Source organism: Oncorhynchus mykiss, chromosome 9 (assembly GCF_013265735.2).
Source record: "Oncorhynchus mykiss isolate Arlee chromosome 9, USDA_OmykA_1.1, whole genome shotgun sequence".
NCBI classification, from domain to species: Eukaryota; Metazoa; Chordata; class Actinopteri; order Salmoniformes; family Salmonidae; genus Oncorhynchus; species Oncorhynchus mykiss.
The window spans coordinates 59166664-59179229 of NC_048573.1; the positions used below are offsets into that span (position 1 = coordinate 59166664).

Consider the following 12566-nt stretch of genomic DNA (forward strand, 5'->3'; position numbering starts at 1 on the left):
AATTGACCACAGGTGGACTCCAATCAAGTTGTAGAAACATCTCAAGGATGCTCAATGGAAACAGGATGCACCTGAGCTCAATTTCAAATCTCATATCAAAGGGTCTGAATACTTATATAAATAAGGTACAGTGCCTTGCGAAAGTATTCGGCCCCCTTGAACTTTGCGACCTTTTGCCACATTTCAGGCTTCAAACATAAAGATATAAAACTGTATTTTTTTGTGAAGAATCTACAACAAGTGGGACACAATCATGAAGTGGAACGACATTTATTGGATATTTCAAACTTTTTTAACAAATCAAAAACTGAAAAATTGGGCGTGCAAAATTATTCAGCCCCTTTCAGTGCAGCAAACTCTCTCCAGAAGTTCAGTGAGGATCTCTGAATGATCCAATGTTGACCTAAATGACTAATGATGATAAATACAATCCACCTGTGTGTAATCAAGTCTCCGTATAAATGCACCTGCACTGTGATAGTCTCAGAGGTCCGTTAAAAGCGCAGAGAGCATCATGAAGAACAAGGAACACACCAGGCAGGTCCGAGATACTGTTGTGAAGAAGTTGTGAAGAAGCCGGATTTGGATACAAAAATATTTCCCAAGCTTTAAACATCCCAAGGAGCACTGTGCAAGCAATAATATTGAAATGGAAGGAGTATCAGACCACTGCAAATCTACCAAGACCTGGCCGTCCCTCTAAACTTTCAGCTCATACAAGGAGAAGACTGATCAGAGATGCAGCCAAGAGGCCCATGATCACTCTGGATGAACTGCAGAGATCTACAGCTGAGGTGGGAGACTCTGTCCATAGGACAACAATCAGTCGTATATTGCACAAATCTGGCCTTTATGGAAGAGTGGCAAGAAGAAAGCCATTTCTTAAAGATATCCATAAAAAGTGTTGTTTAAAGTTTGCCACAAGCCACCTGGGAGACACACCAAACATGTGGAAGAAGGTGCTCTGGTCAGATGAAACCAAAATTGAACTTTTTGGCTACAATGCAAAACGTTGTGTTTGGCGTAAAAGCAACACAGCTCATCACCCTGAACACACCATCCCCACTGTCAAACATGGTGGTGGCAGCATCATGGTTTGGGCCTGCTTTTCTTCAGCAGGGACAGGGAATATGGTTAAAATTGATGGGAAGATGGATGGAGCCAAATACAGGACCATTCTGGAAGAAAACCCGATGGAGTCTGCAAAAGACCTGAGACTGGGACGGAGATTTGTCTTCCAACAAGACAATGATCCAAAACATAAAGCAAAATCTACAATGGAATGGTTCAAAAATAAACATATCCAGGTGTTAGAATGGCCAAGTCAAAGTCCAGACCTGAATCCAATCGAGAATCTGTGGAAAGAACTGAAAACTGCTGTTCACAAATGCTCTCCATCCAACCTCACTGAGCTCGAGCTGTTGTGCAAGGCGGAATGGGAAAAAATGTCAGTCTCTCGATGTGCAAAACTGATAGAGACATACCCCAAGCGACTTACTTGCAGCAAAGGGTGGCGCTACAAAGTATTAACTTAAGGGGGCTGAATAATTTTGCACGCCCAATTTTTCAGTTTTTGATTTGTTAAAAAAGTTTGAAATATCCAATAAATGCCGTTCCACTTCATGATTGTGTCCCACTTGTTATTGATTCTTCACAAAAAAATACAGTTTTATATCTTTATGTTTGAAGCCTGAAATGTGGCAAAAGGTCGCAAAGTTCAAGGGGCCCGAATACTTTCGCAAGGCACTGTATTTATTTCTGTTTTTTGACTTTAATATAATACATTTGTAAAAAAAAAATGAATCTGAATACTTTTCCGAACAGCACTGTACGTACAGTACAAGTATGGACAGCATTAATTACAGTACAGAATTGCATAGTATTGTAGTTTATTCATTCTGACAATATTCTTACAGATGTAGAAAATATTATTTAGTTCTATAAGATAATACAAAATCAATGAGTACTGATAATTGTAAGTGACTTGGTGTGTCCAAAAAGGTTGTTGCATATTGTAAAAAGGTGAAGTGCCATGGGCTGAACTGAAAGAAGAAAAAAAAGAATTTCTTACATAACTCCTTCTCTTTCAAAAAGGACATGCAACAGGCAGATAATAGGCATGTATGTATCTCAAATAACTATACCCCCTATCATAATGGGTTCTAAAGTACTTCCCCCTATCCATTCATCCTGATGACTGAAAACAGAATTCCAGAACACAGGCCTTAGATTCTCCATGTCCCTTGTAATCTTTATCAGCTGTCCAGTGGTCCACCCCCTTACTCACAGTTGGAGTTGGGCTCTCCTGACCCACAACCGTTTACAGCGGAGGAATATCTATTATGCTGTAGCTTGGTCAGGGCCAAGGCGAGATGATCGGGCAAAGCAGAAGGACAAGGACTTGGAACTGATACAGTCATAGTTCCCATCCTGAGAGAGAGATGGATGGAGGGAGAGAGAGAGAGAGAGGGGAGGGAGAGACAGAGGAATAACATACATTAGCCAGTAAGTTGAATATGAGAGTGAGGCTCAGTACAGTGAGTACAGTATTTGTTAAGTTTTTGGATCCTTCTCAAAACCAAGCAAGCTAACTAGTATGTGTGGACAGACATGAGCCACTAGCCAGTAAGTTGAATATACGTGAGGTACAGTATGTGTTCAGTGTGTGGATCCTGTGTTGGGTAGGCTTACAGTACTCACCTCCAGTGTCAATTTACTCTCCAGGCTCAGGTCTCTTTTGAGAGCGTGGTTCTGACTGTGGGCCTGATTATCCTTATCCTCCTTCTGGCCGCGGCACGCTTCCTCTCTCTGCTTCATGAACCTCTGGTTCCCAATCCTGGCGACACTGTCGTTCCTGTGTACTGGTGCAGCAGGGCGGCGAGTGGGCACAACCACCAGGGTTTTATGAGTTGGACTGCATTTCCCCTTCTGCCCCCCGCCCGGTGCTGTTGCTTGTGCTGGCTTGTCTGCTCGACCACTCATTTTGCGCAAGAACTCTGTGACTAGGCCATACCGGTTGGCACCACCAGGTTTTCTGGTGGGTTTAGTGTTGTTCAAACCACTGCTCAATTCACTGTTTATTGTGCTATGGTGAATAAGCCTTGGACCAGCTCTGGGATTGATGGGGCGGGCCCAGGTTGGCCCAGCAGGATCCCGATGGGAAAGCCTCCACAAAACACCCTCCCTGCCAGGAGTGGCAGAGGAGGAGGTGGAGGAGTTGGAGGTGGTGGTGAAACCAGTTGTGGAGGAAGGGGAGATGGACGATGAAGATGAAGCAGAGGCAGAGTATCTGCGGTACATTTTTGGGGAGGTGGAGCCTGACTTGGACCTCTCGGTCCTCCCTGGGAGCCTCTCAAGGGAAGTCGAGATCTGTTGAGAGCGGGCAGAGAGGCATAAAGGGTTGCCTCTCACTGCACTTACACTGTAGGGCCCATCCGTCTGTAGACCCACACTCACCATCTGTGGGTGCATCTGGGTCTGAGTCCCTGTGGTGGCCACGTCCACTGTCCATCCCCCACTCACAATCACCCTCCCCTTCCTCCTCTCCGGCGAACTGGAGTGAACTGCCTGTCGTAAGCTAGCTGTCATCTCTTTCATGTCGTCGCTCAAGTTAGCGGAGACCCTCAGACATAAGGGAGTGAGAGAGCTTTGGGACGTACTAAGCCTGGCAGAGATTACACTAGTAGTAGAATTTCTATCAGTGTTGGTAATGTGCCTCAGATGAGCTAGATGGACTCTCCGTGCAGACAGGGGACTGTAGTAGATGCGGAGGACAGTCTTCTCTGGGGCAGTGCAGCTACTGTCCAGGATCAACTGGTCCAAGTTTAGATTAGGGAAGCTAGGGGGCATGATGGGGTGGTCCCAGGTCTTAAAGGGGTCTTCTCGGTCTAGCTGGGCAGCCTCTTGGCTGAGGTAACACCAGTTCTTCTTCTTGGAACCTAATGTAGAGCGGTCTGGTTTGGTCTTATTTCTTGTCTGTGGGGAAATAGAGTATCTTCATATTATGGTGAAAAGAGCACAGAAACCCAGGGGAAGCAGCCATGTAAAGAAATAAATCTGCTCTTCCCAATTCAAAGGCTCACTGGGCCTTGCAACACCACGGGCTAGAAGCTAGCTAGTCGTCTCGTATATCTGTCTGTCTCCTATCAACAGCTGAAATATTTGCAATTTATCTTTTTGATTTAAATTGCTATTCTGTTTGCCAGAAAAATGATCTTATTTACATTAAAATGTAATCATGGTAACCACAAACCTGTTTTAAGTTATTGTTCAACATGTGGAGGAAAACCACTTCCCTGTTTTGAAACAACGGGATGTGATGAAGAGACGTAGATGGACTATAAAAAAAAGTGAATGTTTTACTCATTGTTTTTGGACAATGACACACCGACCACGAGCGAGTGAGTCATGAGTTCAGTGCGCTTTCTTTTCTATCCACACACACCCAGACTTCATTCCACCTTTCTCTCTCCCCTTTCTCTCTCTCTGGCTCTTTCTTTTTCTCTTTTTCTCTTCCTTGCTCACTTTCTCCCTCTCACATATTCCCTCTCTGGGTCTGTCTGGGTGTTGTAATGCAGTGGATGCACATGTCAGTTCTGCTTTTGGCAGTAGCCCCCACAAGAGCTTAGCCTAAATACCATGGCACCGTTGATCTCATGATGTCTGTACTGTATGCAGGCAGGCCAGGGATAACCCCTGCCAGATAGAAGACATCAGCTGGGCTTACTGCTGAATCACATCCAATCACATGCTCCCAAACACAACACAACACAGGACATATAAACATGGGAGCCAGGTGGCTGGAGGAAACAGAAAATAAAATACTTCCTTACCTCAGTTATCTCACTCTGTATGCCTCTAGGATGGCCTGGCTGGTCTGGATACTCCTGTGCCTCAGTCTTACCAGTGCTGCACTCCATCTGAGTTATTAAAAGAAAGAGTGAGGTATTACATTACAGTCTGTGATGATTTCTCAGAATCAGGATATCTGTCTGATCCACTTGCCTTAGAACATAATAGTGGTGTATCCCTCATTGTAAGGGATAATGATCTTAAGTATCAACTTATGTAATTGGACAATGACTTCATAGGCTGAGCCCACAGCGGGACAGTGGCATTAGCTCACCTTGGAGACTAAGCCTTTCCAGTCTGATGCCCATGTGGCCTTCGCATCCTGTCCTGCCATGCTGTCCTCTGAGTCCTGCAGCTCTGTGCCCAAGTACTGCAGCAACCCGTGTAGTATAGACATAGTCGTAAGATCTCTGCTCTGTAAAAAAATATATATACAAGTTTAACATACTTGAAATCTTGGCTTTCATTGTTACTTACTAAAATAAAGTGATTTATGAACATTTCAGTTACAGTATGTTGCAATTCATGTTCCCCTACATTCCCTTTCCCTCATACCTCTTTGCCCTCCAGGCCAGATCTCTTCCCCACACCGCGCTGGTGGAGGACCCAGAGCACCTTCAAAGTGAGCTTCATCATGGGGTCCCTGTAGCTGTCGAGGTGGTCTGACTGTGTTGCTCGTCTTACTCTCTCCTTCACCACTACTGTGTGCAGGTCTTCACCTGTTTCCTTCTTGGCTGAGACCTCTGTGTTGTTTTGTGTGTCCTGATCAGCCAGGGATGGGATTGCGGTGGGATCCCAATTTCCTTCAACCCTCAACTCTCCTCCTTGTGTCACCAATAACTCCACCCTCCCCATTAAGGCTAACAGCATTGCCTGCAGAAGCTCCAGAGCCTCATGAAGGTGTCCTTGCATGAGTGGGTCCAGAGCCAGAGGCTGGGCTTTACCCTGAGGGTAAGACTTTGCCCGAGAGATGTGGGGAGATAAGGGAGGGGAGCTGTGGCCATTTTTGGCCGGTGAGACAAAAAGCTGGATAGCTGAGGTCACAAGGCAGGCATGATCTCGCAAGGCAAGGAGGGCCTCATGGTCTTTCACATTCAAGGCATGGGCAACACTGCCTCTGCGTGTATAACTCTGCTGGTTGTCCAGGGGCTCCCATTCCCCACCTACAGACCCCTTTCGAGGGATCTGACTGAGGGGACTCAACCTCTCCGTCTGAGGTTGGTCTCTACTCTGTATTTCCATCACCTCCTCCTGAAAACACTCAATCACACTCCTTCTCTGCTCTTCCCTCTTCTCCTGCTCAAACTGCATACACTCCCTCCTCAAGCTCTGTTCACAATCCTCTACATCCCTCACATAAAGCGGTGGTAGATCCCCATTGTCCCTGGCCCCCTTCTGTGGCTGCTCCTCTTTCTCTTCTCCTCCTCCTCCTAATACGCTCTCCCTCATGTCGCTCATCTCTGCCCGGAGGCCATGGTTCTCCACCTCCAGCTCTACAATACGGCGGCTCAGCAGCGTCGCTTCCTCCTCCACCAGCCGCAGGTGAACCTTGACCTCTGCCTCCCTGGTGTGGGGGGACTTGGCAGTACCACCCTCAGAGGAGTGGGCAGCAGCATCTACGTCTCCATAGGCCGAGCGGTACTTTGACAGAACCTCACGCATGCACTCACTTTCCGACACCATCTTGCACAGCTTCTTGCACATGAGAGCTGATTCCTCCTTGGCAAAGTGAAGCTGGCACTTCAGATCAGCACTGTCATCCTGAGGAGTCAAATGGCACAACAATGTGATTAAAGATGACATAAATGTACTCTAATGAAGTCACTCATATGAAAATATAATATTAGATCTTTACCTGGGGAGACAGCATCTTCTCAGTCTTGCTGTTTGGTGATCTGACATTTTTCCTCTTCAGAGAACTCTGAGAAGTAAAGTAAAACAAATGTCAAAGAATTCTGATGATTCAACAGTATCATAAACGGTATAGTTACCACCCTATGAAAACATGACAGAGGAGGAGAGGATATAGATGTCATCCTAATAAACCAACTTTCTTTCAGCTTTCCTCACCTGTCTCCTTCCTGTCTGTCACTCCTGTCTGTATCTTAGAATATTCTTAGAGATTCTTACAGGATATCAATGTTTACACACAGCATTTAATGTCCAAGAGAAACAAACCAAGAGAGTCAAAGTACATGTGTACACAAATTCATTTGTTCCATTACAAACACAGTGTTTGTCTATGTCTTATAACGTCCCAACATTAACATCCTGTATGAGTTGTGAATGTTTGCATTGCAGAGTATGAGAGGAATGTAGGTTGGTGTCACCGTGTCAGTCTCTGTCTTTCTCATGTCTCAAGCAGGGATCACTGGGGTTAAAGTACTCAAAAGAATCATCTTGCTGAGGTATTGCAGTGGGAATAGCCCATCAAAACTAATAATAACTAGTAATAAATAGACCCCGAGGCAGTGAACAGTGGATGATTCTGGTGTAAAAGAACAACAATAAACGGCACTGTGACAACCAATATGATATTACTATCACCACCCTTAAGGTCTCAGTCTCAACGCAAGGCAGCAACCAAGACAGGCAAACTGCAGTAACGGTGGTGGTTGTTAAAATGTTAATCTTCCTTTACACTGATCTTGACTAGGTTCCCTGGTAATAGTCTACCCAGATTAGGTCATCTAAGTGGATTTCCTAGTCAGAATCAAAAGGAGTACCAGCTGTCTCAGATGAGCAGACTAGGCTGAGCTGACGACAAAGCACCGAATCCTGGATTAAACTTAAACACGGGTAGCTGGACTGCACTGCACTGTCATTAAGAAAGACCTGCATGGGTGACTCCATGGCCACCAGTTGATGACATGGAATTCAGTGATAGTATGGCACTAAGCCAGTACCTAAGCCACAGCCTTTTTGATGCTGTAATTCATCCTCCTGACCCAGATTTACCCATGCTTAATAGGACCAGAGGGGAGAGAGAGAGATAACTATTTACCTATTTTGGTCCCTCTTTCTCTCTCTCTGTAGTCCCTAGTGAGAAAAATGTCAACTGTGTCCCCCAAGTTCAGCCTCTACATCTAATCAAATGGCTACCCAGACTATTTGCATTGCCCCCCCCCCCCCCCCCCCCCCTTATTTTACGCTGCTTCTACACTCTGTTATTATTATCTGCATAGTCACTTTAATAACTCTACCTACATGTACATATTACCTCAAGTACCTCGACTAACCGGTGCCCCCGCACATTGACTCTGTACCGGTACCCCCTGTATATAGCCTCGCTATTGTTATTTTACTGCTGCTCTTTAATTATTTATTACCTTTATTTTGTACTTTTCTTTTCTTCTTTAAACTGGGTTTTTGGTTAAGGGCTTGTATGTAAGCATTTCAATGTAAGGTCTACCTACACCTGTTGTATTCAGCGCATGTGACAAATAAAATGTTATTTGATTTACATGCAGTACCACTCTACCTCCCTCAGTGCCCACCGCCCAGCAGTCAGATACTAGCCATGCCCTGAGCCTTAGGCCCAGCAAAGTCCTAGGATCCAGTCAGGGTCATGTGTCACCTCACTTCCGAGTGACAGTAGGATGCATGAGGAGTAACTGGTTGACATGGGATAACTGAAGTGTATAGAGTACTACATGAAGGAATAGGACTCTTATACATGAAAAAATTATGTAGTATGCTGTAGTATAGATATTATAGTATTCACTGTAATGTTTTTGTGGACTTTACTGTAGTATTCACTGTAGTGAATAATGTAGTATTTACTGTACTATACTATAACATTTTACAGGTAACTATAGTATAAATACTGTAGTAAAAGAAAACTGTAGGATATACTAAAGTAATTAATGCATGTCGTTATGGACTGTAGTGTTTTTGCAGAAATTACTGTAGTATTTACTATAGTTTTTTTGTTTTATTATCTTTGACATAGAGTGCAGGTTATCTCCTTGAGGAAACCCATTGGAGTAATACTAAAATAACACATTTTCAATAACCTGTAGGTGGGACTGGGACCTGTAGGTGGGAATGGATAGTTCAGAGCTTCTCCTCTTTCCTATCATCTGTAGGGAACACAATATATGGTCTATACTTGGCATGTAGGTTTCTCAATTATGGGTGGCACAAATTGGTTTTTGGGGAGGGAAATGGGCAGGGTATATGCTAATTAAACTAATACAGTTGGTGGTGGTGTGTAAAAGCAGTACTTCTCTGGCTTTCTCCATCTCGCCTTGTTGAACTTGCTTTGCCACCTCCAGCTCCTGTTGCCTCTCCCGAAGCGCATCGTTCTCCCACTCCAGCCGGGAGTTCCTCTGTTGCACAGACTCCAACTCATTGTGCAGGCGGAGGGATACACTCTTTGCTACCTGTGAACAGAAGTCAACCACAACAAACTTTAAATACTATAAAACACTAACAGACAACTGTCTTTGTTGGAGGGAATTAGAGGTTGTTTTTGATGTAATAGTGCATTAGATAACAATCATTTTGTGCCTTTGTCATAGAAAATTACAAGACAATTTTCCAGATATCAGCCTTCAAAACAACAACCCTGTGTTTTCTGCATTGTAATACGGTGAATGAAACATCCCTTGAGGAGCAACCTAGGGCAGGTCCAGAAGATGCATGTGATTGTAAGTTGGTGTTCAGCACATTATTATATTGTGCTATTTACTCTCCAAGAGAAACTATACTGTATCTGTATTTGTACATTTTTGGGCAGTAATACAAAAAGACAGATCTCCGTGTTAGAATGTGAAGAGGGGGTGAGGGGGAAGCCAAAAGTGCCAGATTCTCTGCCATGCTACTGGTGGGCATTCTATCACCACATACAGCTGAGCAAAGAAACTGAGCATTGCAGCCTCTAACAGAGGAATCAGCCAACATGCCAGTAAACTTTCCACAGTGATCTACCCACTCACCCCTTGAGGCTGGTCGGTCGGAGTAATTGTATTTGTCATAATGTCTCGTTAATGTCTTTAATTGGGCAGTTCACAGCAAGTGGCAACCACAAAAATGCCACTCCACCACAACAAAACCCAAACAAAAGCACACACACTCACAGATACATTAAACGGACATACTTCACATTTCTTGAAGCACATCTGACAGGATGCAACAGTAACCTGAGCCATAAAACATTGTTAAATACTGTAAAGTTAAGTGTGCACTTAAAAAACTGAGTCATATGATGTGAGCAGTGCAGTTTATGTAAAACACCCTGAACTCATGAAACAGTAGAGTGGAATGTACAGCCATTCAAAGGGATTTTTTCGGGGTTTGGTACATTGACTGGAATCATAATGAATCACTCAACCCTGTTGATAACACTATGCAACAGAGCAAGAGGAGGAAGGATTACAGTACAGTCCCTACAGGACAAAGATGCCTGAAAATGAAAAGTTGCTTTGAGTGAGCACTCCACACACATAAACACGCAGACCCCTCACCTTGACGTCATGCTCCAGGGAGCGGACCAGTTCCCCTTCCACCTGGCCAGTCTGGGCCACCCTGAGGCTACGGCGCTCGGCCTTGCGGAGGCGGTACTGCAGGATGCAACACAACTTGTTGGCCTGCTCCAGCTGCAGCCGCAGCTCCTGAAGCTGACACACCTCATCCTCCAGGAACAGATCCCGCATCTCCAGCATCTCACAGCGCATCTCCTCCATCTCATCCTGGACAGGACAACCAACAATCATCATCAACAGCATCATCGTGTGTGTGTGTGTGTGTGTGTGTGTGTGTGTGTGTGTGTGTGTGTGTGTGTGTGTGTGTGTGTGTGTGTGTGCGTGTGCGTGTACTATGTAAGGGAGGAATGGGACCAAAAATCGACTCTGGCATTTCTAACACATGGACCATTTTTTTTTGAGGGCCCAATTAATTAGCCAGATAATGATCATTTTGCCCACTGTGAGTGAAGACTTTTGATGGTCCTTGTGCATGCTGCGGCTCCTGCAGTCGCATGCTAGTAATTCAGGTTGACAAGACCAATTACAGAAAGTATCTAAGCTGCTCTGCTAAGGAATGTCTGTCTGTCTAACCTTGACAACAACTGATGTCATGTGCGTGCCTGCGTTCTGGTTTCAATCCTTCAGTATTCATCTATATTCAAATCAGTCGATATTCAACGTATTTTCTTTATGATAAGAGGGACCAAGCCCCTAGAGGCAATGTGTGAAATAATAAAAATAAAAAAACATTTTACGCGTAATGACATGTACATTTAATTAATTATCTTACTTTCAAATACTGATTTTCCGATCTTAAATCGTCGTTTTCTCTGACAAGATCCTCGTGCGTCTCGTCCACGAGCTCCCGGGTCAGTTCTGAATTAACCATGGACGCTCCGCTGACATTCAGCGAGGGAAGGAAAGCAAGAACAGTAGAATGGTTTCCATCCCAGACAGAATGCATAACATAATTTTCCTGTGATAGGCCTCTGAATGCGCTGCCTCCAGTGCTCATATCGCGTTCACTGATTTGTACATTCCCACTCAACCTGTCTATATTTGCCTTTCTTTCTCCGCCACTTGGTCCTGCCTCGCAGCTTGGAGACGGAGTGTCCGCAAAAAGTTGGTTTCCCTCCGATGCAGTCAGAAATCCCTCCGTCCAGTCAGAAATGTCAGAACTTCTGTCCGAGTAGGATAGCTTCCCCGACACACAACCTAAATCATTGCTCAAATCCTCCGAAGCATTGCTAGCTTCATATCGTTTTCTCGGTGTGCTTAGATTTTTTTGGCACTCCGTAACGGATGGTGCGCCCCTTCCTGTGCGCTTCCCTTTCTCCAGTTTAATCTCTTTCCCTTTGCCCATGATGCGCCGGACAGTCCCTGTTGACCTGGATGAGACTGGGGCATGTTTTGGCGGAGGATTCGATGGGGTTCGTTTTTTCTTCATGCTGACACCCTGTTGTGCCTTGGGCTGTCTTTCTCCCCTGTGCGCCTGTCTTGGCACCGGACTGTCAACATCTCTGCTGTTCATTTATTTTCCGTTTTTCTTAATATATAGCCTAGTGCATAAAATGAAGAATTGCCCTTAATTAATTCATACAGTCTATTATTCTTTGTTGAGTCCAACAAAATAAACGGAATGAGTTATAATAGAACTTCCACGGCTATTTTCTGTAGAAGCGAATGACAGAAGGAAGGAGAGACCAGCGCACTTCAGTTCATCCTTCGGCCAGTCGGTCAAGTGTGTGCTGTCACATTGCTTGATTTAAACCTGACCAGAAATGTAAGCATACCCCGCCCATCTTTTACGCGCGCACTGTGGCAAATTATGGGGTTCGCCAATGAAATTGCCAGCTTTGCACATCATGCATTCTGCACTGAGCATAACACAACATCATAGGCTATGTTAATTGGTCATATGTTAATACCATGGGCTCAACTTTGGTTTTAGAAGTGGGGGGACATTTTTTTATTTTTTTATGTATCAAGTCGTTGCCTCGTTTTGTATCACATTCCAATGATAAAACTGGGGGGATAAAAAGTACATTTCAGAATGTGAAGGGGACATGTCCCCCCCGCCCACAGTGAAAGTTACACCCCGGTTCATACTGTTTATTTTATTTAACCTTTTTTTTAAAAGGCAAGTCAGTTAAGAACAAATTCATATTTACAATTACGGCCTACCAAAAGGAAAAAATGCCTCCTGCGGGGACAGGGGTAAAAATAAATTAAAATATAGGACAAAAC

At 44.5% G+C, this 12566-nt stretch overlaps 1 protein-coding gene across 1 annotated transcript; it reads right to left on the bottom strand.

Moving 5' to 3' along the window:
* Positions 1–1804: 1804 nt before the first annotated feature.
* Positions 1805–12044, bottom strand: LOC110532518 (protein SOGA1). Its single transcript, XM_021616491.2, has 9 exons — positions 11110–12044; positions 10320–10544; positions 9078–9236; positions 6707–6772; positions 5407–6612; positions 5126–5266; positions 4833–4919; positions 2701–3975; positions 1805–2430 (listed from the first exon to the last, which is right to left on the bottom strand). The coding sequence occupies exons 1-9, from the start codon at positions 11848–11850 to the stop codon at positions 2341–2343; spliced, it is 3990 nt and encodes a 1329-aa protein (XP_021472166.2). The 5' UTR covers positions 11851–12044; the 3' UTR covers positions 1805–2340.
* Positions 12045–12566: the final 522 nt, after the last annotated feature.

Excerpts from the sequence above, each read along its gene's own strand:
- LOC110532518 (XM_021616491.2), bottom strand. The coding sequence starts at position 11,850 with ATGAACAGCAGAGATGTTGACAGTCCGGTGCCAAGACAGGCGCACAGG. Across the intron at positions 6,613-6,706 it reads AGAAGATGCTGTCTCCCCAG|GATGACAGTGCTGATCTGAA; the intron begins GTAAAGATCTAA and ends TTGACTCCTCAG. Across the intron at positions 5,267-5,406 it reads CTGGCCTGGAGGGCAAAGAG|AGCAGAGATCTTACGACTAT; the intron begins GTATGAGGGAAA and ends ATTTTTTTACAG.